Here is a 27,181-nt window from a genome sequence, read left to right as displayed (position 1 = left end):
AGAAAGGGCAGAGCCGGGGATGGGGCAGCAGAGGGCAAGGCAACCCAGAGCTCAGCGCCACGGATGCTCCCACAAACTCATGGCCCACAAGGGCTGGGCTGACACGGGGATGCAGACTGCTGGTCAGAAAGAAAATCTTAATGTATCTTTTAGACGATAAACACATGTTGGAAAGAATGTAAAGTGTTCTTCCCTCCATTCACAACTTCTGTTTGAATCGCAGTATCTAGTCCACACATGAAGGACTCATTAAAAGAAAAATCAAACACACCAGAGTTTTAATTTAGGGTTAATGTTTAATCTAAAATGCTCTTCTCACTCCGTATCTGCAACATTCTGCTTTCAATATTAGCTGATTCCAAGCAGCATAAAATCCAGTGGCTTTCACAGCTCTTTTCCCAGTTTGGAAAGTTTTCAGTCCTTGTGGAAGTGGGTAAGCAGCAAGCATCCTGGTCTCTGTGGGTCCAAGCCGCTCCCCACCCCTCCCTGGGCAGCTAGAGGGAGGCCCAGACCCCGAATGATTTGTGTCCTTACTCCAGCTCTGCCCGTCCCCACCACTAGCTCACCAAAGATCGATGGTGTGACTTTGTTATTTTACACTTTTCAAATCAAACGTTACTGAAGAAGTTGGATATTTTTATTGTTGTTCCAGGAAGAATGAAACATTTAGTCCCAGTGACAAAAAAAAAATACTTTATTTGTTCAATTTCATTTTATAACCCTTTTCTTCCTGAGACCAATTAAAAGGTAACTAGTTAAGAAATATATTTTGAACTTTTTACTTTGTAGAATTATTTCAGTTAAGTGAAAATAAAAATTCCCTACACTATAGAAACCATGACTGGAGAATAAATTTAGCCAATGCAGAGCTCGGGAGGAAGGACCAACAGCACACAACAGTTGAAACCATAAGAGATGCTCACATCGAAGTAGGACAGAAACGCCAGAGTAAATAATGCGCCAGATCAGAAACAGTTCGTGTCATTCTTGAAATTTACAAATACTAGAGGGCACTCACTTCCTCAGGCTTATCTAGGGCATTGTGCAAGACTGATCTGGTATTTGTCATTAAGGGGGGACCCTAGGGCCGCCTAGAGGTCACTGAAAGGCACTCACAAGAACAGGAAACTAACCCATGGAGAACAACGGAGAACAAGGTGCAGCGGTAAGAATACTGGCAGAACAGGCCAAACCGGAAATGAGAAGGGCAGGAGGTTTTAAAGAAAGAAAAGGGCGAGAACTGCTTAAGCCTCTCTAATCAGTTTCAAGGTGTGGACCCCAGTGCTGCTCTCCCAGGACCCCTGCTGATCTGGACATCAGCCCCATTGCCAGCGCCAGGTCGGGGATAGAGTATAGACCTCTGGGAGCTGCCGGTCCCAGCCCTGTCATCTCAGCAGCAACGTGGACCCTCCATCCACCCTAGTGACCACGGAACAAGGGTCCAGTGCACCCCTCCTGCTCCACTGCCTCCACGGGAGCCTAAGCAAGCCAGGCGGGCAGTACCCGAAGGGCCAGCACCCCGTCCTCTGGGCCACTGGTGTACCCTCCAGCCGGGCCCTGGGAGCAGCAGGCAAGAGTGGGGCTGTTCCCATGGATGACATCACAGCCACTGTCACACTCTGCTTTCTCACAGGGGAGGGAGGAAGATGGGGGAGGGGCAAGAAATGGGGGGAAAGTGGGAGATGCGGGAGAGGTGCGAGCTGAGGGAGGGGTGAAAGCTGGGGTAGGGGGAGAACTGGGGAGGGGTGAAAGCTGGGGTAGGGGCAAGAACTGGGGAGGGGTGAGAGGAGGGGTGTGAGAGATGAGGGGATGAGGAAGGGATTAAGGCCTGTTGGGCATAGCTACCCACTCCACAAGAGGAACAGCATCCTTAGTGCTACAAACATGGAGTAATAAAAACATTTAGAAGATAAATTTCTGCAGATCTTTTGCAAAAGGAAAGAGGAACCAGAGGTGGGAAGGTGGGGAAGGGGACCTAGAGAAAAAGCAGTGCTGAGCACCAGCTCCCCACGAGAATGCTGCATGTGGTGCCAACAGGGCTGCTAAGGATAAAGATAGAAAACAGAGGACAAAGCAAATTTAAAAACTTCTACACCTGGCGTGGTGGCACACGCCTGTAATCCCAGCACTCAGGGGGATGAGGCAGGAAGATGGATACGAGCTCGAGGAAGAGCCTGGGCTGCACAGTGAGCTCCAGGTCAGCCTGAACTGCACAGTGAGACCTTGTCTCAACATACAAAAGAAAAAAAGGAATACTCTCCAAAAACTGCTGGAGGAATTTGGTTTTATGGATGAGTTCATGCAAGAGTTTAAGAAATGGGGGCTGGGGATTTAGCTCAGCGGCACAGTGCCTGCCTGGCAAGCGCAAGGTAGTGAGTTCAATTCCCGGTACCGGAAAAAAAAATAAAATAAAATAACTCAAAGAGTTTAAGAAATGGTTCACTCTATTCCCTATGAATGGTTCTGCAGTAATTTTTTAAAGAAGTTATTTTATAAAAGTTTTGTGTTGGTTCCACTGTGACCGCCAGTCCTGCCGTGGAGGGGACAGCACCGAGGGGCCCAGAGAGCTTCGCAGTGCACTGTGCCAGTCAGGACCCTGCCCCAAGGACAGCTGAGTGGCGGCGTCTAGGTCGTAAGCATTACTATCACACGCTGCATCCAGTACCACAGCGAGAAAAGTGTCTCCAGACAGACAAATGCTCCCCAAAGTTAAAAAACCTAAGAGAAAAGCCACTAACAAAATGTATGCATTGATGGATAAAACTTAAATGCCACAAGCCATGACATTTAAAAAGAGTATTAGACAAAAGTTTAAAGAAAATTGGAATAAATCACTAGCTCTCATCACAAAAACTAACCCCTTTACAATGAGGACTAAGATAAAATTTCTTCAATAATGTTTAATACTCTTCTGGAATCCCAAAATAATGCAACAACACATGAATAAAAGGGAAAGGGGGCCCTCTGCCTCCCTCAGATCAGTTACTGAAACTGCAGATTTCAAAATAACAGTCTTGTCTTCCACTGCCACCACAACTGACAGCCATGAAGATCATGCAAACATGAGGCTCAGCAGGACATGCGCTCTACACAAGCAAGAAAGGCACGGACTGTTTCAGCGCAGCCATGAGGTAGCGGTGCTCCTTCACGGAAAAGGACAGCTTTTATTTATAGAACCATAATTTCGAAATCCAAGTAGCCGTTCAATAGTTACAACAAGGGTGGATCTTGTTCTCAGGTACCGGACAGCCAGCTCTGCAGGAAGAGCGTAGGGCTCCCTGCGTGACACACCTGCTCTCCCCAGGGTCCTGAAAAGGAAGAAGTTTGTTGATAGCACTTCCTGGAACTCAACCTGACTCAATGTTCAGATATGTTCAGGCAGTCTCCTATCTACCCATATTCTTTCTCCTCCTCTTCCTCATTGACCCAAGGGCAAAGTACATTTGTCAGATGCCAAAGTGCCCTGTTGAAAGACATCTTGGCATCCCCTATAGCAGTGAGAAGACAATGTCCTTTCTCTTCTGCTTTATATTTGCTTTGCTTCCTGGAATGCACATGTGATCCCTGGAATTGTAGCAGCCATACTGAGCCACGAGACATGGTCAGTATCCCAAGCCATGTTCTAAACCTAGAGCCCCGACAACTGTACAGCCTGTATATTGCCCCCGGGGAACAACCCTGAAACTCCACTGCAAGAAGAAAAACAATCTGCAGTGTGTTCGAGTCACTATCACTACTGCTTCTGCTTCTTTGACACCATAATGAGGTGATCCAACTTCAGCATAAGCACCGAACAATAACATGTTAAAGTTTAGAAGACAAAGCCGCTGGTCCTGGTCCCGTACTTTAAATGCGTGGGGAACAGTGGTCACCCCTCAGAACAGCTGTGGGAGCATTAAAGTGCACCTGGTCACAGTTGACACCAGCCTCTTTGGTCAGCATCACTTCCAGTGAGGAAGAACAGACGGGGGTGGGGGCATCCCGTCACCCCAGTGGTGGGTGCCACCTGCCTGAGCCTGCCGGGTCCTCCTGTCCCAGAGCTTTTGGCAGAGAAGCAGCCCTAACTTAGGTCACCAGGCTGCTCTGCAGTGCCTGCCACTGTCCACCGAGGCCTGGAGGTGGCTCCCAGCCCGCTCACCATCTCCCCACCACCGGCCAGGTCTCCACACTGCCCAGCCCGTCCACCTGAGCCGCCAGTCAGACCGTCGCACCGTTCGGGCAGCTGCCGTGACACAGGACGGCAGCGGCCACTGCATTACCGACAAAGACCGAAGGTCAGCGCTCAGAGCTCAGGGCCTGAGAGGGACTCCCCACCCAGCAGCTATGGCAGTGAGCGGGCGATGGTGGCCATGGCCAACACTCCTCTGGGCCTCACCCTCACTCCCCTGCCTGGACCCAGCGCCTGCCCCTCTCTCTCCATGCCCCTCACTGTGCTTTAAGGCCACTCGGCCTCCTGACCTCATCTCCGCCCTCCAACGTGTGACCCTTACCTGAGCCCAGGCATCACAGCAGACAGAGCTTCCTCAGAAACACCCCCACTGCATCATGTGTTTGTCCACGAGACCCAACCCCACCGGCAAGCCTGCCCTCCTGGACCCCCGTAAGCACCCACCCACCTGGCCGCATCCCCAACACAGCCGAGGAGCCTGTGTGTCATCACACATGTCCCTGTAGCCCAGCACGGGGCCCAGTGCAGAGCCAGTGCCACTGTGGACACACAGGGAGACTCACGCAGCTCCGGTACACAGCTTTGAAAGACACTGCTTTATTTCATCTTGAAAGCACAGAAGCAGTGGTGTCACCAGCTCTCACTCCTGGGTTCGGTCACCTGGGCAGAGGCTGAGATGCCCACAGAGACATGGAGGACAACCCAGAAGAGGCCACACCCCGGACAGACCCACGTGCGTCCCGCCCGAGCAAGTCCTCGGCCGACCCCGTTCCAACAGAGGAGTGTGAGCGCCACAGCACTTTAACGCTCGAGCAGATCCACGGACCCTCTCCCGGCGCCCCCGGCTTCAACGCCACCTCTGAAGCCTTCTCGGGAGCTTGCTGCCGCTCCACTGTGCTTTCCTTGGATGTGAAAGAACACAGGCGCTCTTTCCGCCGGGTTGGGGCTCCTGGCGCCGAGCTGGGCTTTGCTGCTTATCTGACCTGCACTTTTCTTTTCTGAGCATTCTCCATCCACTGACGGCAGCTTGGCCTCATACTTCTCGCTGGGACAGAACCACAGGCCCCAGCTCAGGCGAGGGGTTTATTTTGGTTCACGGTGTGGGAGGGTGAGTCCCCGCTCAGCTGGCCCCAGGCAGGAAGCGGCGTGGAGGAAGAAAGCCGTGGTGGGAGAGTCTGCTCGAGCCAAGGCATCGGGAAAGCAGAGGGCAGCAAGGGTAGAGAAAGGGGCCATGCCACCGGCACTGCGTCCCCTGGCAGGCCCTTCCCTGGGCCTTCCGGGCTACAAACGCACACAGCAGCCCCCAGCACAGCCGCCCTTGCGAGCTGAGATTAACCAGCAGGATACTCAGCAAATGCTGAAAGCACCACAGGCGTTGTCAGTGTTGTCTGTAATAACGAATGTTCTACAGGGCACACTCAGCAGTGGGGTCAGTGCAATAAGCCGATAGCGTACACTCTGTGACGTCAGGACAGGGGTTCAGCCTCTTTTCAGGGCTGCTTGGTAGGAAAGCCGTGTCTCTAGAGAGCACTGGCAGTTTTCTTACGTCTAGAATCGCTCTGGGGACTTTTCCGCACTTGTGATTCTTGTTTTTCAGTCATTTGTGGTATGAGCCACTAAAAATGTTCTCAAAAGGCCAGTCGTACAAGCCCTGGTGGGGCAGCTACCTGATGCAACCAAGTTTCTCCTGTGAGTGTGGTGTGGGAGGTGCACTGTTTGCTCCTTTTGATCATTTTACTTTCCTGTTTCTGGAATCGTGTAAATCAAAGCCTCACCACTCTTGGCTGGTATTTCAGTCTCCCCTAACACCTCAAGCCTCGTGCTTTGCTGACAGAGTAAAGATGGGTGTGAGATGGGCGGACCGTTGGCTCTGTGGTGCTAGAGGTGCTTAGTCATTTGGGGACATAAACAAGCCCGTCCCCGCGGCTGTCGCAGAGCCCAAGGGGCTGAGGGGTGGGGGCGCCCTGCTCGACTGGACGTGACCCTCAGCCCTGCTGCTCCTCTGAGTTCTAACGGCCGCTTTGCAGGGCAGCTGTACTCAATTCCTCTCGTGAGGTTGGTCTGGTATTTCTTAAAATAGACATTTAAGGCTCAGTAGCTATTAGCCCATTCCTTTCTACAGAAAACTACCCTAAACTTTGATCAACTTTAATTAAGTAAAGGATTTAGCGGCTGTTTAAAATTGTTTTAAGAAGGGATATTTGGGTAAATGCTGAAGGGACATATCAGAGCCGGCTGGTGGGGCACGGTCTGAGGACTGGCAGGAGCTGGGTGGGTGTGGGACAGCAGCGGCCACGGGGACAGCGACTCACCCTCCTGTGAAGGAGGCTTTCACTCACCATCCTTTGCTGGTCTCCAGAGACCTGGGGGAAGTCGGACAAGCCCTGAAGAGCGTGTGCTGGAGACCCCTCCGCAGCAAACCGTCTGCACTGGGCACTGGCGTCGGCTTCCTCAGCCGATCCAGCACTCCTTTCTCACCCATCCGCTCAGAGGCTCCTGGGGCCGGGCAGCTTGCGGCTCTGGTTCTCCGGGTGCAGCCCTGACTCAGGGGCTGCGTGGAGCTCCGGCTGCATGCAGGAAGACAGACGTCCTCTGCACCACCGGCCGTGCTCTGGGCGCAGGCTGCTTGGTGAGGACACCTCACTGTGGGGAGACAGCCGTGGGCTGGGGTCTTGTCCAGGCTCCTGAGGTCTAAAGCCGAGATCTGAGCAGGACACCCCAGAGCAGCGGCAGGGCCATGGGTTATACAACAAAGAAGAGACAAGATCCACTCCACAGGGTGGGCAGCCAGGGAAAAGAGCTTGGGGCATCATGGGACCCCGTCCTGGGGTCCAACCTCAGGGTCTGGGTGGGAGTGGGGTCTGGTCTGAGCCGTGCCTGCTGCCACCACTGGACTCAGCCCTTGCAGCGGTGGAGCTGTGACCTTCCATGGCCTTGGAGGAACTGTCATGGTGTCCAAGGCCACAACAGCCAAATCTACAGTCAGTGACATGGCAGTGGGTGGGTGACTGGGGCTGCAGAAGTCCCCTGCGCGGGCCGAGCCTCGCCGTGTGTAAGCAAAGTCACCTGCCTACCTTCTGTTCTGCGTTCAGCCCTGGGCATCCCAGTCCTCGCTAACCTTTAGTCCGGAACGTGGCTCTGGTCCTAGAAAGCGGCTCAAGGTGACTGCCTTTGTCCCTGGCCATTTCCTTGGTTACCTAAGGCCTCAGCTGGAGCTGGAAGGCACTGGGAGGTGGGCGGACCTCCCTCTCTGCGGTCCTCACCTGCTCCCTCCTGCCGTGCCCCGCAGCCAGCTTCCTCCGGTGCCCAGGCCTCCCGGCCCAACGCCAGGCAGGAGTTTCCTTGCCCCAGTGGCAGCCACTGGTGGGACACAAAGCCAGGTTGTTTTCACTGGGGCCACAGGGGGGACCCAGGAGGGGGACGTCGAGCACTGACTGGCTGGACCTGTGCCCTGGAGTCCTGCGAGAAGGAAGATGGGGAGAAGAGAAAGAGAGAAAGAGAGAGGGGGGAGAGGAAGAGGAAGAGAGAGAAAAAGCAAAGAGAAAAGGGGGCAGTGCTAAAGTCCTCCTGCCCTCAGGAGCGTCTTTGTTACCATGGTGACCCCAGGTGACCCAGGGCCACTGCAGCCTGTAACTTCCCCCATCCAGCCTAGGCTCTGCTTCCTGTGGGCTGGCACGGCCTGGGGGCCTCAGAGCCTCCCTGTGTGAGGGAGACGAGTCAAGGGGACAGAGCCCCAGCAGCTGCATGGAGTGCCGAGGGCGGCTTGAGCTTCCACTCCTCCCCGGCTGATGCCCCTTCTTTGAGAAACAACCCAGGCTGCCCTGGGAGGCACTGGGGTACACAAAGCCCCAATGTGAGTCCTCTGCCTGAGCTTATTTCCTTCTTACCTGTGTTATCTACGGCCAAGTCAAGTCACCCCGAACCCCAGTGCCAGCGGCAGCCTCAGAGCCCCAGTCTGCGACCTTCCCAGTGTCCCACGCGGCACCCTGTGGCCCGTGCATCACAGCTGCACAGCACACACACCATGCCCTGGGACGGCCCGGTCTTGGTGACCTGAGCTCCTCACGGCCTGGTCTTGGTGACCTGAACTCCTCACCTCCATCCTGGCCCCACAGACACAGCCCAAGCAGCCCAGGAAGGGCCCGGTGCTGCCAGGCCGCGAACCCGGAGCTCTTGCGGTGTGTGAGTCCCAGAGACTTCTGCACTTCCGTCCTCCCACCCGCTCCTGGTGTCCTGCCTGGAGTCACTTCCACCCTGAGCCCTCGGCGGCCAGGCTGAGCTGCATCCCTCTCCCTCGGTGTGGCTTTCATCTCCAAAGTAGAACTCATGCTGAGAGGTGCCGTCCCCTCGGGGACACTGTCCCTCCTTCCTTCTGTCCTTTCACGGCCAGCTTCACTAGCTCAGCCACGAGAGTGCTGTCCCATCCCAAGTCCAAGGGGATGCTCCCTGCAGGTCACCCTCCAGGCGCCCAGTGACAGGGAAGACCAGAAAGCTGTGTCCACCTCCAGTCGGGCTGTTCTAGAACATTCCACTTCCCTCACACGGACGTAAGCTGAGCCTTATGTTCATGTTCCAGATGAGCCTCCTGGGTCTAACTTCTCACAGGAAATAGCTGACGTTTGGGGACTATTACCTTTTCCGTGATAAATGACACCAATTATGGCAGCCTCTCTGCAAAGGAAACAGCCTCCTATGATCTTTCCTACCTATCCAGGCCCCTAAATTCTATGCCTGTCCTGTCTCTAAGGCTCTCAAGGCTAAATCTTAGCTTTCCATTTTAGGATCTTCCCATTTCAGTAATTTTCCAGCAAAAACTATGACTCCCCACTCCCCCAGTGACTACACTGCTTCACAGACGCACTCGACTGTGACGTTTAACGCCTAATTAAACAGCAGGTGAATATTAAAGAGGAGTGGGATTTCTGTGCCACAGCCTAACGAACTTAAAAGTTCACAGAGCTTTTTCTACTTCTTAAACCAACCTATTCCCATACTAAAAAAGGGCAAGGGAGGTACGGATAGCCTGGACAGAAAAATAAAAAGGTCAATTAAGACACATATAAAAAAAGTGCTGTGTGATGTAGATTATCTTATCTGGAAGAATCAGTTATTAAATCTTAACAGAATAATGCTAAGAACTCAGCAGAGCTCCTCTCTCTCTCACACACACACACAGAACCTGACTCATGGGGGTAAATCACGGTAGTCCGGCTCCCTGTCACACACCTTTCACATTTTCACGCAGCAATCGAAATGAGTTAATGTCCCAACCTGATGGATTCCTTGGTAGGTGAAAGGGTGTGGTGCGGATTGATCTACGCAATGTTTCCGTTAAAATAAACATATCATGTTTGTCCCATCTAAGTGGCAGGCTCATTTTTCTTGTTTTGTTATAATTATGGCTGTCTGCAGTAAGCTCGTCCGTCATATGACGGCTAGAAGTTTGTGTGCTGCACTGCTCAGAATGAAGGGGAAAGTTCACATTTACCTGGCAGCCGCAGCAACTGCAGCGTTAGGTGCCCCACTGTACTAAAACCTGAGAGCGACCCTGTGAAGCAGGCCCCCTCCCAGGTCTGTTCATTTACTGAATACTAACGGCACGTCTTCGAGGTGCTGGTTCATGGACCCATCAGTGAACCGGCAGTGTGAACGACGTATGTCACAGGAAGCAGTCCCAGCCCGTCAGATGTCAGTTGTCCAAGTTCACGTCTCCCCACACCAGAGGGTGACACGAGAACAGAGGAGGGTGAGAGCAGGACAGGTTATCGAGAGGATGCTTCTGAGAGACACAAGGGGTTTCTTCAGGAGGTGCCTGTGGGTGTTTTATACAGCAGGGTCATAGCTTGGGAGCTGTGGTCAGGCCACAGTCAACCTATGGGTGACACGGACAGTCGCTTAGCTACTGTTGCTCCAGGAGGGAAGCAGTACGTAGGGAGGGCACACGGTGAGCTTCCTGAACCTGAGCTGCAGGGCACAGGCATTCCCAAAGGGCTGGGAGTGTGGCAGGTGTGCAGGCACCCACCTGTGTGTCTGACGCCTCCCCAGCTGGCTGGACCTGATGGTGCTGACCACAGTACAACTGTGAGCCGCCATCCGTCTCCAGGGAGGCCTGCAGGCCCAGCTGTCGCCTCCATCCTGAGGCCTGGCTCGCTCACATTCACCCGCGGCCACAGCGCTGACGTCTCGGCCTCTGCCCTGCACCTCTCGGGCTCCCCCTCTCCAGCGCCTCTGAATTCTTGTCTCCCTCTGCTGTGTGAGGCACCACCACCACGCCACTGGTGGTCCAATGTGGGAGAGAGAAGGCAGGAGCTCCACATACTCCCCACAGATGGGACACCATTCCGGGAACCTCCATCACAGCCCCAGGACCTCGTTTGAAGGTAGAAAGCACCTCGTCCCAGCCCCAAATCACAGAGGCAGTGACCAGGGACCCGCGGCCTCTTTAAAGGAACCCTGTGACCTCCTTCCCACAGACATCTTGAGGAGACCCTGAGGAGACCCTGAGGGTGTTTCAGGTCCTGCCCAGTAGGTCAGGTTTCCCTGCCAGCGTCATGTGTAACACATGCATCCAGGGAGGGGGCTGCAGAGTGACTCCAGCACCTTCCCCGAGACACCAAAGTACACAGCTGAACCTGCAGCCTATGAAGAGCCAAGAAGACCAGGGAGAGCCCAAGGCCTGCCCTCAGGACAGAACAGAGGCCTGGGAGAGGACCTCGGCATCCTCCTCCCAGACTCCAGCAGCCTGCCAGGGGAGCTCTCCCTGCTGGGAGAAGAAGAGAATGCAGACCAGGGAGCCTTCAGGCCTGCCCAAGCCAGGCCAGGGCAGCACAGCAGGTTGTTAAAAGCACCAGGACTGCCAGGACCCTGATGGACACTCAGCTCCATGTGTGGACCCTAGGATCCTGAGTGCCGGGCCCTCAGCCCTGCCCAGGGCACAGGCAGCTTCATCCTGCACCACTGCCAGCCCAGGGTGGCCTGGGGGGCTGCCCTCCTCCTCCAGAGACATGAGGTGTGGTGCCACCCTACTTAGTGCCAGCCTTGGCATCAGGGCCTGGCGTCACCAACACGGTGCCAACTGGGTGCCACAGCGTGGCTTGAGACCCCACTCACTGGGGGTGGGACTGTGCCATAAGTCCAGATTTTGCCCTGGGACTCAGCACCAGGCTGCTGAACCTACCCTGGGCTGATCTAACTGTGCCCACCCCAGCCCCACCTGCAGCCAGGGCCTCTGGCACAGCTCCAGGGCCAGGAAGACACAGCCGAGCTGTGGGACACACAGTCTGTCCAGGAAGGGCTCTTGCTGTGCAGCACATTGACCCTGTGTTGAGACAACCCTCCCTTGGTCACCATCTAATGCTAAAACGGGGACCACAGACCTCTCACATGGGGCCTGGGCCATCCCAGGACTGAGACAGACAGCAGCTGTGCCCGAGGATCACAGGAGACAGGCAGCCTGCTTAGGACGCCAGGGAGGCGGGACAAGGAGTCTCAACCACCGGGAGGAGGAAACAAGCACCTAAGCGCTCCACACTCAGGCTATGATGCAAGCACCAGGCACACGGTGCCGACAGTGAAAACTGAAGCCAGACACCCAGCAGGGGCAGCCGGTGTGGGAAATTCAAAAATAAAGCACTAAAATGGCCATTTAAGGAAAGCCAGTGAGCTCGAAGAAATACAAAGACAGTTTTCAACTCTCCGGTAGATAAGTTTAACAACAGGCAACTTTTAAAACCAAATTATGGAGCTGCAATTTCAGCAAGTTGAAAAAGTGACAGCAGGCATCGGTGTAGCATGGACCAAGCTCTTCATGGAACGGGACAGGAGGGATACCCGCCAGACCCACCCCAGGAGTCCAGAGTCTCCCTGGTACCAAGCCTAACAAGGACATAACCACAAAAGAAAAGTTAGAGCCAAATCCTGACGAAAATGGTTACAGAAACCTTCAACACAATAGCAGCAAATCTAATGCAACAGCACACAAGAGTCATCATGACCAAGCTATTTCTCTCCAGGCATGCAAGGATGGTTCAGCATAAGCCTATCGATAAACCTGACCCATCACCTCAGCCAGATGGAGGGTGGGCTCATAGGATCATCTCAGTCTGCACCAAGAGCATTTGATAAAATTCAGCACCCTCGTGACAAGGGCCCTGAACATGGCACCACAGCTGCACGTGCACACCAGCTGCTCGTAAGTGTGCAGGTTTGCCTCTGTGTCCACTGTTCTGTCCCACCAGCCTGCTGCCTGCTTCCTGCTCTCCTTATCATGGCTGTGCACTGTCTGCGGTTTTCTTTCCTTAATAACACTTGCTATTCGAGGAACACCTAGCACATACCGGAAACTGTACTGTGCTTCCAGATACTTTCTATCGTCAGTTTTCGGGATGGACTCATGCGTAAAAGGCGTGATCTTCAGTCAGATCAGCTTGAGGTGTGCAGAGCTCATGGATCCTGCTGCTGGGACAGAATGCAGGTCTGTCTGAGCCTGAGGCTGTGCTACCAGCCCATGGCATTTACCCACCCAACAAACACCCGTCAGACTCCAGCCTCACATCCTCTCGGGTGCCAGCCAGCAGTACCTGGGGAATGGAATTGCTCTTGCAGGAGTTACACAGGAGCCAAAGCTACCACAGTTCTCCGGGCAAGACAAAATCCAACCAGCTCCTCAGGACTCCCGGACACCAGAGCCAGGAGCTCATGTGTGGGAACTGAATTTTTCACCTCTCTTTTGCCAGTTTGGAGACAACCATCCTCACCATGGGGGTCCAGGTCGGTCCTTAGCCACTCAGATACAAGGACAGCAGGGGCTGTGGGAACACAGAGAGCGGCCACCAAAGCACGCTTCTCCCGGTGGTTTCCCTCAGTGAGACTCACACCAAAGCACCCAGGACAGCTTTGCAGAACAGGCGTGGTGCTCGGAGCGGGCTCGGGGGAGGCCGGTGCTTACCAAGACAGCGAGAGAGGCCTGCAGATGTGGGTGCTGTCAGTGAGCTCCGGGGACCTCCTGTGCAAACCCAGTCACTGTCAACCACAGCCACGGAGACTCAGACCAAACACTGGACTGACCCAAGGCAGACAGGGCTGGATTCGCATCTGAACACTTTATCCAAGTGCTACTTTGCACCATCACCTGTGCATGAACGCTCAGGGTGACTCCAGAGGACAGGGCTGCAGATCTGAGACCTCAGGGAGGAGGATGTCGACCCACGGTCTTGGGTTAAACAAACCTTGAGAACGAAGACAAAGACCCATCCCCCGGCTGAGAGGCTCCTCCAGGAATGCAGCCTTCACCGTGCATGGCAGCTGGCCACCGCCAAGGGCTCCAGCACGTGTGAGAGCCTGGGAGGACGCACCATGGCCAGGGCTCAGATGCCTGCAAAGGGCATGGGGATCATAAACGGCTCCCATGAGAACAAAAAAGGGTTGAACGGTCCTCACGCCCTCGCTAAGCTCCTCATCCCGTCTGAGGTCACATCCAAAGGTTGGCGAGGGGAATAGATCCTCTGTTAGGCTGTGGATGGACCCCACACACCAAGCTGTGCACTCCCCCCAGGTCATGGGTGGCAACTTGGGTGCTCCAGCCAAGAACTTCCTCTCTCTCTCCTGGCCTCCCTCTCCAAACTAAGGGACAGGGACTGTAAAAAGGAGCTATGCAAGACTTCAGTCGCCTTAGGCATAGGATTAGAGGAGTTGTGGATCCCAAACTAAACTTACTTATTTTCAGTAAAATAGCAAAATCTTCTGGAGGTGCCTTATAGATACAGTCAGTGTTTTCACTTATGTATCTCAGAGTCTCTTAACTGGTAAATTACAGGGCTGGAATTCCAGTGTAAGTTGGCCGTTGTTGTAGGTGTGTTCTCCTTCCATTACCACAGGAATATATTTTGAAATACCAGGTCTACAGTCTGGTTCCCTGCATGGTAATTTTCGATAAGCCATTACTGTGACTTCTTCCAAATAGTTAAACTGGGATGTCAGAGTGTGAATACAAATTACTTTACCTACTTTATATTTTAAACAATTTTCTGAAGTCAATTTTATCAAAAGTCCTTCGCTATATTTCACAGCACAATAAAAGATACTAGGTTCAGAAGTTACAGCGATACGGCAATTTAAAGGTTTGAAGGCTTGATACAATGATGTCCAAATATGAATTAAGGACTCAGTATTAATATGATGCAGGGTTTCAGTCAGGGTTTGACTTGGGGTTTGGTTCAGTTTATTCTGTAACCTCTTTAAATTCTCATCCTCGCAGCCTTGTAGAGTCGAGAGCTGGGAGTTTTACAGCAGAGCCCTCTCTCTGCTGCTGATGCCCTGGCCTCCCGGCCTCCTTGGGCCCAAGGACGGTGCTCCATGAGGTGCAGGTGAGGGCAGTGCCCCACAGGGCATGTAAAGTGTAAGAGGCTGGAGATTTCAATGCTTAGCGTACTTAAGTGAGCACTACATCCTGCGATATCAAAGAAGACCAAGACTCTGGGAAAAACCAGAACTACTTCTCCTAGTCTTTGTTAATTGGGTCAACACAGAAATGAAAAAAGTACCCAGCTGAGAAATAAGAAGACTTACTGGCTCAGAATCTGTCTGCACGAAACTCTGAGGTCAGTTCAGACCAACACAGCTGCATTCCAACTGCAGAGAGAAACAAAGCTAGCAAATCTCAGGGCTGGAGCTCAGAGCAGGGTCAGAGCAAGCACCGAGGTGTCCCCGTGGAGCCCAGGAATCAGAGGGCGGATGCAGGGTCTCTGCCTCTTGCTCTGTGCCCCAATCCATCTGGGGCCCTGCGTGCTGCTGTGGAGACAGTGACAGGGACCCTGGGGTCTGCTCCGGGCCAGAGGACAGGTGCCCTGGAAATGCAGGACAGCCCCAACCACAGAGAGGAGGAGGATGCCAGAGAACCCCACTCGCCTGGACCCTCAGGGGGCGAGCTGCTTCCCAGAGCACGCCTTGAGCAGAGTTTGAATGGGTTCATGTTTCCTACACTCTAAAAGAGCTATTGTAAGTCTAATTTATAAATGTTTCTTTTGAGAAATTAATTTTTCACATTTGTTCTTTTACTTTTTTTCTCTCTTTTTGCAGTACCGGGAATCAAAGGGACGCTCTTCCAGGAGCTGCATCCCCAGCACTTTTCATATGTTTTCTTTTAAGACAAGGACTATGTTTCAGTCTTCCTGCCTCAGCCTCCCTTGGTGCTGGGATTACAGGCATGTGCCACTATACCCAGCTGCTTTAACATCTTTACTGCTGGTGGTGTTTAAATATAAAGATATACAATGGAATTGCTACTACAGTTAACCCAATCAAAACATCCCCCATATCTTTACTTTTTTAAAAGATAAGAATACCTAAAATTTACTCTTTTAGTAAAAATCCCATCTTGGTTACTTTTCTCTCACTGCAGGCACAAAATATCTGAAGCCTAGAATTAAGGAAGGAAAGGTTTATTTAGCTCACAGTTTGTGGAGGTTTCAGTCTATAACCAGCTAGCTTCAAGGCACAGCAGCACGGCACAGGGGCAACTGCTCAAGGCAGCAGAAGACAGCAAGAGCAGCAAGAGCAAAGGCGGGGAAAGCCAGCCTCTTTTCCTCCCTTACACTGCATGCCGGCTGCCCGACCCAGGGCGGGTGTAGCACTCACACCCATAATCCCAGCACTGGACCACGGATCAATCCTAAACTCTAGAACCCGCCCCACGACTGCATGAGGCTTTGGGGGGACATCAGACACAAACCATAACACCCCCAAAATAACAAAATAAATGCAGGAGACCAAAGGCTACTATCCCTGACACAGTGCACATGCCTGTGAGCCGAGGACTCCACCGCAAGGGGAATGGCGTGAGCACGGGATTCGCGGTGGATGGGTTCTTATGTGGTCTTGCAGGACAAGCTGCCAACTTCAAAGGACTCTCAGAGACCCACGGGGAGCCACGCAGGGACCCAGTGTGGGATGCAAATGAGACCACCGCAGCAGTGGGAGCACGGGGAGTCACACGCACAGGGGAAGACAGCCATGAGCCCAACTGAAACAGACACCCTTCAAAACGGAAGAGCAGTGAGGGCGGGCGGGAGGACGGACGGACAGGAAGAGCGAAGGGGAGGAGGAGGCGACCAGCTCTGCCCTCCACAAGAGTCCCGGTCCATCCGGTGGCAAAAGAGAAACAGCAAATGGTCAGTAGCAACTCCACAGCCGGCCAGGCACTGCCTGCCACAGGAGGACGGGCAGGAGGGCACAGGGCACAATTGCACCAGCTCTGGGCCAGGTAGACATCTGGGCAGAAGCAGCCTGCAGCTCGGGTGTTTTCCGGAAGCTCCACAGCTGGGAGGGCCCAGGACCCATCCCAGGGCAGCGGGGCCAGCGTCAGGCGCCCCAGGTCTCCTGCTCTAACTGAGCACAGCAGGTGGACACCTGTCTGCCGTTTGCTCCTGAGGATGCAGGCTCCAGCCTGAGGGCATCTGCAGACCCAGGGCCCAGTTCTAGGAAGACTGCAAATCATGAAAGGTGGAGAGCGCCCAAGGCAGGGTTTGGAGCTGAGATCCCCAAGGGCCTGGGTCCAAGCAAGGTCAGCTGGAAGCAAGAGGCACCACGGGCTCCGTGGGCAGCGCAGGGGCCCGTGGTAACCACGTGACGATGCTGACTTCCTGGGTTGAACACCTGCACTACGGTTATGGAAAGAGAGGGGGAACAGACCCTGGAATTTCGAGGGGCGTCCGCAATAAGCTGCTGATCGCAGCGTATGCACAGCATGCAGGGTCAGGGAGACCGTGCAGTGCACCCCGAAAGCCCAGGGTGTGAGGGGAGCTCGGTGGGCAGGCGAGCGTGCTGCTGTTCAACCTTCATGAAGCATTTCAAGTAAATTATTAAAAACTGTGAGGAGGACCTGTCTACACCGCGGAGCGGAGTGGGCTTATCCTGTACAGTCAGTGAACGCAGAACAGCACTTGTGGCACACGTAAGTCTAGCCTGACACTGTCATTCCACAAGTGTACATATATTGTGGAATGAGGCCAATAAGCACGCCAAGTATTCTGAGGAAATAAAATATGCAGTCTAAAGAGAGAGGAGATACAGTAAGTATATTCTAATGAGGTTAAAAACTTGCGCTCTTAAACTTGAATTGTAAATATCAGTATTAACGTGTAATTGCCTTCTTCCTTAAAAGATGTATTTTCTAGTTATGCTCCCTGAAATAGCTTAGCAGTGATAAAATCCCAGCAAGAATGAGCACCACAGTTGCCCAGAGTGTGGGTTATAAAATCCAACCCACTAGAGCCAGGGCTCGTGGAGAAGCTCTCACTCCAGTTCTCAGGCAGGAAATATACATAAGCCACCTGGTACCTGCTTTTGTGTAAGAAAGATTGATTAAAATATACTTGCTGGAGTCAAAGGACTTCCACCTGTGACCCCAGCACTCTGGAGACTGAGGCAGGAGATCCCAAGTCCGAGCCCGGCCTGGACAATTTAGTGACTGAGCAAGACCCTGTCTCAGACCTAAAAGGCAGTCAAAGCCCGGGTTCAGCCCCAGTACCAAGGAAAAGGTCACCTTAAAGACACATAGTGGCAAACCCGGAAAATTATCAGAAAGAATAATGGGTTACTGAGGCAGGAGGGTCACCCAGAGCTCAAGGCCAGCCTGGACAACCTAGCGAGACCCTGTCTCAAAACACCAAAAAAAGGGGAATGGAGGGAGGGAAGGACCGAGGAAGGGAGGGAGGGAGGGACAACTCATAACGTGCTCACCTTCTGTCTGTGTGAAAACCGACCTCTAGGAGAAGGGTTTCCCGGGCTCACGGTGCCAGAGGTTGGCCATGGCCAGCATCACGATGCCACAGGAGCCCCGGCGGAGCAAGGCTGGGGGCAGAGGGGAGAGGCGAAGCCCACAGACCCACCAGGCCACTCACCCTGACCTGGGGCCACCACTCACTCCACCCGGGGGCACAGCCTCACGGGGACCTCAGGGACACTTGTCCAAGCCACAGTGAACCGTGACTGTGACCGATCAAAACCATAGATATCTACATCAAAATCCATGAGGTCATAATGACAGTTTCTGGGTGAAAAAGAAAACTATCTGTCCCCTTTGGAACTTGCCAGAATGCCAAGAAAAATCAATGTAAAAGCTAATTAACTTAAAGCCAATCAGCTAATGCTGAAAAAGAACAAATTAAGTGTGGACGGTATCCTTCCATAGGAAAAGTATTTCAGATTACACAGATCCTCCTTCCACACCCCTGCCATGCGACCTGTGCATGTCTCCTCCAGCCATGAATGAAGATGCCCGCCTCAGCCGTGCCGGGAGGATTAAGCGAGACAGCAGGTCAAGCTTCCGGGGAGGGCAGATCTCCTCTGTGAGGCGACCTGGGTCCGGGAAGGACAATTACCCACAGGCTTGTGTCCTCCCCGCCTTCTCCGGTCTGCTGCTTCGAGGATTCAGGGGCTGCTGTGTATCACACACTCCTAGTGCACCATGCTCCTTGACCTCTTGAACTTTTAATGTAGAAGACAGTTGTTCAATCATTCAGAAATGTTCAGACCATGTGGATTTCAGGAGCCTAACTGGTTCTTTATCACTCGTGCCTCTTGCACTATTGAAAAAATATATAGGTAAAGACAGAAGCAGCCTTGGCAGAAAATTACCAAGGAAATAATACCAGAGCTAATGTAACAAGCGCAAAACGGCAGGAAGGGGAGATTGGCTATTACTCAGACGCACAGGCGGCCGCGCCTGGAGGGCACGCCTGCGACCCGCCAGCACACAGCTACGAGCTGCTCCAGTCACGCTAACTGCCCAGGACAAGCAGGGCCAGCGCCGAGTCTAATGGAGACAAATTGCATCTGAAACAGCAGCACCTAATTCGAGGTAAGCTGCCTGGGGGACCGCAGAAATTCACTCGCACCCCAGAACGTACCAGACAGTAATTCATCATGTGCCCGAGACGAGGTGAGAATCGACGTGAGCTGTCTCATGCGCGTCTCCTGCAGGTCGGTGGCAAGCCGGGTGCAGAAGTCCAGGACGCATGGAAAGGTCCCTGCTGTAAAAGCACGCAGCGGAGCACATCCAGCGGCCACAGCCGAAGAGGAGCCCGAGAGGGGGCATGGGCAAGGGCTCAGGGGCGGGTCGGCTGCCACGGCCCGTGAGAGACTAATTCTCATTCACTCGCATGTTTTGAAAATGTTACCAGCAAACAGTGCAAAGGAAGCAAAAGGAAGCGCAGGCGGTGAACGGGTGGACCGCAGAGCTGTGACAGGGGAAGAGTTTGTTCACGTAGTGAAATCCGTAGCCACAACGCTGCCAAAAGTCTTTTCAAACCTGCCCTTCCGCACCTCTCCATGCCGAGCCTAAGCAGGACCCGGTCCCACCCTGCCTCACCAGCTGCACCCCTGGAGGCCCCGCCTGGGTGAGGAAGGCCCGGCTGAGGGTCCTGACATCCTGCTCCTGCCTCAGGGCTCACTGCTGGGCTTTGTGCCACCTGGGGCTGCCGTATGTGGGGGGCAGACCTGTGCAAGGAGCCGGGGAGCCTGGCTTCCTCTCTCACCCCACTGCGTACCTGTTTTTCCTGTTTCATTAAAGAAAATATTGCACTGGAAACAATGCTATTTTGAAAATTACTTTCTTGGTTCCAGGGCCACTAAAGTTGAATTTCAAACAGAAGTGAGCTTGGAGACCAGACACCTTATGAAAGCAGCGCTGCTCCTGCCGTTGCCCACGAGGATCCCGAGGACGGACGCCCTGCCCTCCAGGTTCTGACCTGTCCGGTACACTCGGCCCTGCCCCCTCAGTGCTCCTGCCGGACCCAGGTTCAGGCAGTGCTGCGGCACTGACCTGCTGCGCAGGTGGAGAGGCCCTGGGAGCCAGCTGCAACTCAGATGCAAGGAACAGCTGTAGGTGCTGATTCTCTGACCTGTGAGACAGTAACAGCAGCACCTACGAGCTGGTCTGAGTTTTCCAAACCAGTGAATTTCCCCAGAGCTGAGACAGGGAGACGTGGAGGCTGTGGGGTTTTCCTTGCTATGAGACAACAGTCTCAGTGCACAAGCTTCAAGGGAGCACTTGGCGTGCGAGGTCTGCGGCATCTTCTCCCCGCCATCCCCGCCTTGCTTGATACAGGTGGTGATTTAACGGAAGGGACACAGGGGGAGACCCGAAACGCAAGAGGAGATAGCAGCGCTGTGGTGCTGTGCTGCTCTCTAGACTCCCGGGCTTCTGGTGGAAGGACGATCCAGGAAACCTCGGCCGCGGGAGTCTGTGGGATGAAGGAATGAATGACAGCATTTTCAAGACATTGTGCGAGCGTCATTATTTTTAAGTTTGAGTTCATTCAAGGTTTGCATTGGCCAAAATAATACCAGCCATCTCACAGCCATTTTATAATTACAATTTAATAGTATCATTAATATTTTTTATGGGCCAGGTGTTGAACGAGGTGTATTCTCTACCTGGTATCCAGCATGTCTGCGATCTTATAATCATTCTTTGTATACACCCTCATTTTCTGTCATTTTGGTGTCCCAGGAGGTTTTGCTTGCATTTGATAAAAGAAGTGCAATCTGGGAGACACCCAATTCCAGCCCAGAACCCAGATTGGACTTCTGGCTGTGTCTGCATCCCTGGCCGGTCAGAGCCATAGGCACATTTAGGAATTTTGAACTGGACACACCAGATCAGCAGCAAATATGCATATAATCTTGAAAGCTGTGGCAAGAGGAAGAGAAAGCTCAGGGAGATTTCCTTTTAGTTCTCTTTAAGACAAAAAGCGCATTGTACACGCTAACGCCATTATTATATGATAAAAATTTAACCAAAAGCTGCCAGTTTTCCATCTAGGAATGCAGAGAAGCAAAAATGCCAGGAGAAGGAGAGATTGATCAAGCTAGATGATTTCACATGGGCCAGACAAGGACTGGAAGAGCCACACTTGAGGATCTAGAGGGAAGTGGAATACAAGACGAGTGAACGGAGATGCCACTGGGTCAGAGCCAGCTCACCCTGTGGCCGTGGGACAAAGGGGAGGGTCTCCCACCATCTGTGTGCACAGAGGCCGAGACCCTGACAGGCAGGGTGGCAGAGGACCCGGTGGACCAGGCTCTGAGGGTGTCCCACAGGACAGAAAGGCAGGAACCGGGGAGAAGGACGGTGCTTCCTCGAGAGCGCCGTCAGTCTGTCGCCTCGGAAGCTGCTCTGGCTGTGCTGAGGGCGTTTTCCCTATCATGGTTGGTGTGGTGGTCGCATAACTACATATTTAGCAAAACTCTTCAAACTATGCACTAGAAATCGTAACATACACAGAATTGTAATGTCTGTAAGTTATACCCCAAGAAAGTTAAAAGTCAATTAAGCAAACTAAGCCAGACTCAGAAAATTTAATATTACATATTGCTCTTATCTGAGAAGCCTAAAATGCAAATAAACAACTGGATAAAATAGAGGTGACAGGAAACTAGAAGACAGACCCCCAAGGTGGGGCTCCGTGAGGGGCGGGCTGAAAATGATTGAAATAAAAAGATAAGAGAAAAGGCTGAGCGTGCAGCTCCAGGCAAAGGCCCTGGGCTCAACCCCCAGTCCTGCAGAACAGCAGAAAGTCAAGATCTGTTCTCAGCAGGTGTCAGTTTCCCCAAGCAAGCAACACTCATCTGTGTTACACTCCCGAACTAATTAAACTCAATTAAGAGTGAGAGTGGACAGGGTATTCAGAGAGAAAAAACTCCTGAAAGCAACAAAAGAGCAGCTGCCACACCCTGGCCACCAGGGCCTCCACATGGGCACTCGCGGCACGCAGGCCTTGTGGGCTCCACTTGCCCAAAGTGGATTGCAACACAACCCACAGACACAGGACCCCTCCGCCAGAGGGAGATTCTGTCCACTTTCTCACAAAGACAAATGACTCAAGGGTATAAAGTGTCCTACCTCGTACCAAAAGCACTGTGATTGGGGTTGGAAGGGTTCAAATGGGGAAAATGAGAACTTAATGGAACTCAAATAATTCAAAACATATGAATTCAAAGGAACAGAACATTTTGTATCAAAAGCAAAGTGACCCAGTAGACGCATAGGCAGGGAAAAATATGAGAAAAATACTGCTTTTCTGACCATGTAGAAGCGGTAGCTTCTTTTCTCCAAGAGATAAGAACTTCCCAGGGAGCTACGGTATCCAGAATGGACAATTTAGATGGCTTGGGAGAAATTTAAACAGTGAAGAGTAATAATCTAAGAAAACAAAACCAGTGAAGAACCCTGCAGGTTTCATGGAGCAAGATAAATACTCGAAGTCTGTGCCCACTAAGAGCTCACACATGCAGGCTGAGCATTGGGGAGGAGGGGAGGCGTTCTCACCACCCGGAATCCAGGAGAGGAGAGGGGAAGGTGGCAAACAAACATGGCACCTGGGAAGTGTCACGGTGACAGCAGGGACAGTGTCATGTGCCACCAGGCAGATGGCCAGTGGACCTTCCGTGACAATCACAGGATTCAGCAGAGGAGAAACAAGTGGAGGAAATGCCCAGGAGCCATTGATCTAGGCAGTTTCCTATCAAGGTCTCTCAGGTCACCTTTGCTGAGGAGCTGCTGGTGCATAACAAGCATCCCTGAGCATCCCCACCAAGGCAAGAGTCTGCAAGACTCCAGGAGCTTTGTCTCTGCATAGGAACAGCCATTGCACCCAGTGGGTGAGGTGCAGAGTGGACAGAAGCACGGTCGGTCCACATGTCCAGAGTGGCCCACACAGTGCAAGTGCTCTGGAAATGGTCAAAGGATGGAGACAGAGACGCGGGCAAGAGACTCAAGGGTGAAAGCCAAAGCCACCAACAGAGTGAAGAGAAAATGAACTGCAGCAAAGTCAGTGTTATTTATTATTATTGGCATTATCAGGATTGTTTCCCCTCCTGGTGGGAAAGGACTGAAGCAGAACAGAAGGGAGAAGCTGTCCACAGGGAACGCGCTGGCCGGCAGCAAGTGGGGCCCGGTGCTGACACCCTCGGGTGCTGGCTGCCCACGGCTCCGCCCCAGGTCCCCACGGTCCACCAGATATCACGTGTCTGCAACCCGGGAAGCCAGGAGCTGGGCCGCTCCCAGGGCTCCGCCTCTCCGGGGCACAGGCGGCGACCCCTGCAGCTCTGCTCCAGCCTCAGCACCACATTTTGAAAAAGCATAGAGTTTTTCTCACTGCAGAGGAAACAGTTTCAAATAAAAACACTCAAAAGCAAGACTGATGATGTGGCTAAAGATGAGGAGAAACAGCAAAGAACTGTGAAAAACAAAGCAAACCCTTCCAGGAGCGGAGCTTCCAAGACACAAGATGTAGATGCACATTCTAAGGTTCCCAGCAGCAGAGCCGTGGCACAGGCCGCTCTGGGCAGGCGCCATGCTCTCAGGACTGGGCTTGGACACTCCCAGCTCCAGCCAGAAGGCCTGGGGTCTGAAGGCACAGAGATGGCACCTCTAAGAGGACAGACTGGGGACACTGGCCCCACAGCTGCGAGACCCCAGAGACCGCGAGGACCGGCCCTGGGCAGGGGAGAAGCACCCAGCTCCTTTCAGTGCTGACGGAGAGGCTGACGTGGGAGTTCACCGGTGTCTGTGCTACCACAGCAGCTGAAAGCCCATAAATCAGTGAACCTCCAGAGTGTCTGCACGTCCAAAAGACCTGTGCAAAGTCTGCGACACCGTCCACATGCAAAGAGGAGGATAGGGTCAGGTGTCGGGGCACCGAGCCACAAGGCTGCTTGTCCTGTTCCATGGCGTGACGTGGACGCAGGCCGTGGACAGGGCAGGAATGAATGGAAGTTTGAACATTGGCACTTAAAGAATAAACTTACGTTATCCAGTGATCCTGCAGCAATAATAAAAAATACTGTGTTCCTTTACCAGCAGAAGAAAGGGATCACCACACCAGCAGTTTGTAATAGCACAACTGTGGAATAACACAGGTATGTATGTTACCAGGGAAGAAATCACGCGAGTAGGAGGTACTGCCAATGAAGAGGAAGATACATAGTTAGAGGAAGTGTCCACATTCCGGCCCCCAGAGGCTGGCAGAATCCGGCACTTGACGTTTCTGAACACACCAGGGTAGAATTATAAAAGTGTCTGAAGACGTTTAGATAAGCTAAGGTCAAATGTGCCACTTGGATTCCCTGACCAGAGGACTCTGCCCACCTAACGAGGGCCAGTGCCCCCTGGGGGTTGCAGCAGAGGACTTGGGGGGCCACAGGAAAGATGACCCTATGCCACTCACCTTCCTGCACTGGTTATTTTAAAATCTCAGCATGCATCAGCTTTCTCCTAAAATAGAAACCAAGGCTTGCAGGAGAAAGCGAGTCTGAGCCCTCTGCGTGGGCGGTGAGTGGCCCGTTTCCACCCAGAATAAGAAGCAACGCCTGCTGCTCTCTGTCAGTGGGCAGGTGCGTCGGCGGGTGTGAGCAGAGACGCCGAGGTGTTAATGAGCAGCTCCGAGGGCTGCGCCTCCCAGCGAGGGCTTGAATGGAGACGGGCAGGAGCCTGAGTGCGCCATGCTTTTGCTCAGAATATCCTTCCTCACCGTTAGCAGCGGGCGCTGCGCTCCGTTAGCAGCTCTGCCTGAGATGCCGACGTCTCCGAAGGAAAGCGCCGTGGGATGTAAGGCTCGTGAGACCCCTGCCTGTCCCCCAGCTCAGTGTCCCCCTCCACTAACACGCCTGGAGCAGGCGAGGCAGACTGACGTCGGAAGGGCAGGGCCGAGGCATGTCGGAAGACAGAGCCTGAGCGGTGAGGGTCGGCCGCGGGTCCGGCCCTCTGCGCTGTCACCTGGGCCTTGGTGGCCGACACACGAGGAGAAGCAGCAGGGGATGCTGGAGCCAGAGGGAGGACAAACCCTTCCGTCCTAAGCCTGCCCAGCGTCCTCTTCAGAGGTCCCCACGCAGACGCGCAGCACAGCTGGGCACTACCGCCCGCACTGCCCCGCGTTGCCTGGAGTGGGGTCGGCAGGCTCTGTGGGGCGGGGAGGCGCCTGAGGAGCTGCGGGTCCACGTTACAGCGGAAGCGGTTAACGCAGCTTAACGGAGCCACGGGTGCTGCTTGCAGCGTGCGCCCCTCCACCCTCTGCCCCCTCAGCTGTCCATCCCTAGAATCCCTCTCAGCTTCTCTCTGCCGCTTCTCCACCCCCAGTGGGCACCATCCGTCCCCGCAGCACGAGGCTGACTCGTGGGCTTCAGTAGACGTGTAGAACCACAGCACTGGTCTCTGTGGCCTGCTCGGGTCGCTCAGCACAACGCCCCGTGCCTCATGTTGCTGTGAGAGACGGGCTCATTCTCTTCTCAGGCTGAGCACTGTCACACTGTGTGACATACAGCACATTTTACCCAGTCACCTGCTGACAGCGGCGGGCTTGAGCCCTCATGTGGCCCTGGGGGTAACGCGGGCATCAACATGGGTGCACGGATCTGTCTAGATTAACCATTGCCTCTCCTTAGGGTGCGGGCCTAGTGAACCTAACACGTCAGGCACGTTCATGTTGCCTGTCAGGGTCAGGACCACACTTAGGAATGATCTGTTAACTTCTAGAGACAAATTCCACAGAACCCAGCTCCCATCTGGCCACTGCACCTCTTGCCGAGGGCGCTGCAGCTGAGGGGCGTTCCTGCTGCTCCACTCCATGGAGCTGGTCCGCCTCGGCGCCAGCTCGCTGCCCCCACTGCTAAGTGTGGTCTCGCCACGCCAACTTTCCCAGGATTCTGACCGCAGTGCACGGGCCCCACCTGCGGCCTCAAGGCCACCTGCACTCACTGGGGCTGTGCACCTGTCCGGTGCCTCTCCTGGCCTGAGGGAGGCTGCTCTGGGGCAGGGGCATTTGCTCTTCTGTCCCTGAAGCAAGGACAACTCTCTCAGAGTCAGAAGCAACCCTCCCCGCCCAGGCCACAGCGGTCAGGAAAGTCACCGCGCTCCCGGCCTTCCGCCTCCTCAGAGGTCAGGTGGTCAGGCTGAGGTCGGAGGTCAGATGATCACCTCCGAGGCCTCTCCAGACCCTAAAATTAGACTCTAAGCCTGGAGTCTTAAACTGTTACTATAGATGAAGCCAGGGACTTCCCTTCTCTTCACTCACCGAGGTTCCTTCCCAGGGTCCCCGCCACAGGTCCAGCTGTCTCTCAGACCCCAAAGCCTTCACCGGCTGTGGGACACAAGTCCTAGCACACACAGGACGACACCTGAAAGGCACCGGTCCGTCCAGAGGCTTCAAATCCATACACTGCACCTCCGCTCCCCTCTGCCTTGAAGCTTCCTGGCAGATTCCGGGACACGAGGGGCATTTTTGTGAACTGGCCACACAGCTCGCTTACACTCTGCTGCTTTCTGTGCTGCCACTAAGTAGTTCCTCACCTTCTCAGCTGAACTGGGATTTAAACAACACAGTTTCATTTTTAAGATTTGGCCGAAGTCAGTGTAGGCGACATGAGAAGACACTCGTGAAGGGTAGCACAAACCAGTAAATGGACCAGTGCTCTCTGGATGAAGCCCACATGATTGCCCTACAGAAGGCAAACACGCCGGACCCCCTGCTGGGGGCCTGCGTCCCCACAACACTCACGGGCTGGCCGGGCCGCCGGCTGTCCTCTCCCACACCGCAGCTGTCGCCGTGCAGCTCAGAAGGCACATTTGTTTTGCCCTTTCCTCTTACAAAACCACCTGTGTCTGCTCACAGCAAGAAGTGTAAAAATCCAGAGCAGTACAAAAAAATGGAACCCTGTCGCCAGTAACCCGTCAGAAAAACTTAACGTGACTGCTGAGACCTCCCAGGTCACGGTGTCGCCAGCACTCAGCAGGGCTGCACACTTCCGGCCCCTCCACATCTGCTCAAGCTCCATCGCCCCGCCCCCTCACAGCCTGTCAGGAGTCAGAGTCCGTCTGCTCACGTTCACATCCCAGGCGTATCCAGACCTCCACGCCAGCTGCCAGGCAAGGGAGAGAAACTTGGAGGTGGGCACTGCAGGGCCTTGGGTACAGACACCACAGACCTATGGCACAAGGGTTGCTTTTCCTTTAAAACA

The 27,181-nt window shown here is 53.7% G+C and overlaps 1 protein-coding gene across 13 annotated transcripts; it reads right to left on the bottom strand.

The window, feature by feature from the left end:
* Positions 1-3,115: 3,115 nt before the first annotated feature.
* Positions 3,116-26,965, bottom strand: LOC102013390. Of its 13 annotated transcripts, none has more exons than XM_013510469.1 (9): positions 18,547-19,929; positions 17,906-18,016; positions 14,735-14,797; positions 13,116-14,081; positions 12,748-12,975; positions 12,505-12,622; positions 7,432-7,627; positions 6,508-6,735; positions 4,742-5,213 (listed from the first exon to the last, which is right to left on the bottom strand). In XM_013510469.1, exons 6-9 carry the CDS (start codon positions 12,560-12,562, stop codon positions 4,970-4,972), a joined length of 726 nt encoding a protein of 241 aa, XP_013365923.1. In that variant the 5' UTR covers positions 12,563-12,622; positions 12,748-12,975; positions 13,116-14,081; positions 14,735-14,797; positions 17,906-18,016; positions 18,547-19,929; the 3' UTR covers positions 4,742-4,969. The 13 variants fall into 13 exon arrangements, 10 of the variants coding, with proteins under 10 accessions (XP_013365923.1, XP_013365925.1, XP_013365922.1 ...); XM_013510471.1 differs by having other exon boundaries at positions 12,748-13,172; positions 13,396-14,081; XM_013510468.1 differs by having other exon boundaries at positions 12,748-13,541; positions 13,970-14,081.
* Between the last annotated feature and the right edge of the window lie 216 nt (positions 26,966-27,181).

The sequence above is a fragment of the Chinchilla lanigera genome, unplaced genomic scaffold (assembly GCF_000276665.1).
Source record: "Chinchilla lanigera isolate Chin_1 unplaced genomic scaffold, ChiLan1.0 scaffold00008, whole genome shotgun sequence".
Classification (NCBI taxonomy): Eukaryota; Metazoa; Chordata; class Mammalia; order Rodentia; family Chinchillidae; genus Chinchilla; species Chinchilla lanigera.
Note: the sequence above shows the minus strand (reverse complement) of the source record. Positions and strands in the feature narration are given on the sequence as shown.

Bases quoted from the DNA above. Each gene is read 5' to 3' on its own strand.
- LOC102013390 (XM_005376617.1), bottom strand. From the start codon at position 12,562: ATGAGTCCATCCCGAAAACTGACGATAGAAAGTATCTGGAAGCACAGT. The intron at 7,628-12,504 runs GTATGTGCTAGG...TCCTTCTCGCAG, and splicing joins GAAGCACAGTACAGTTTCCG to GACTCCAGGGCACAGGTCCA. The intron at 5,214-6,507 runs GTGAGTGAAAGC...GTTCTGTCCCAG, and splicing joins CTGGAGACCAGCAAAGGATG to CGAGAAGTATGAGGCCAAGC.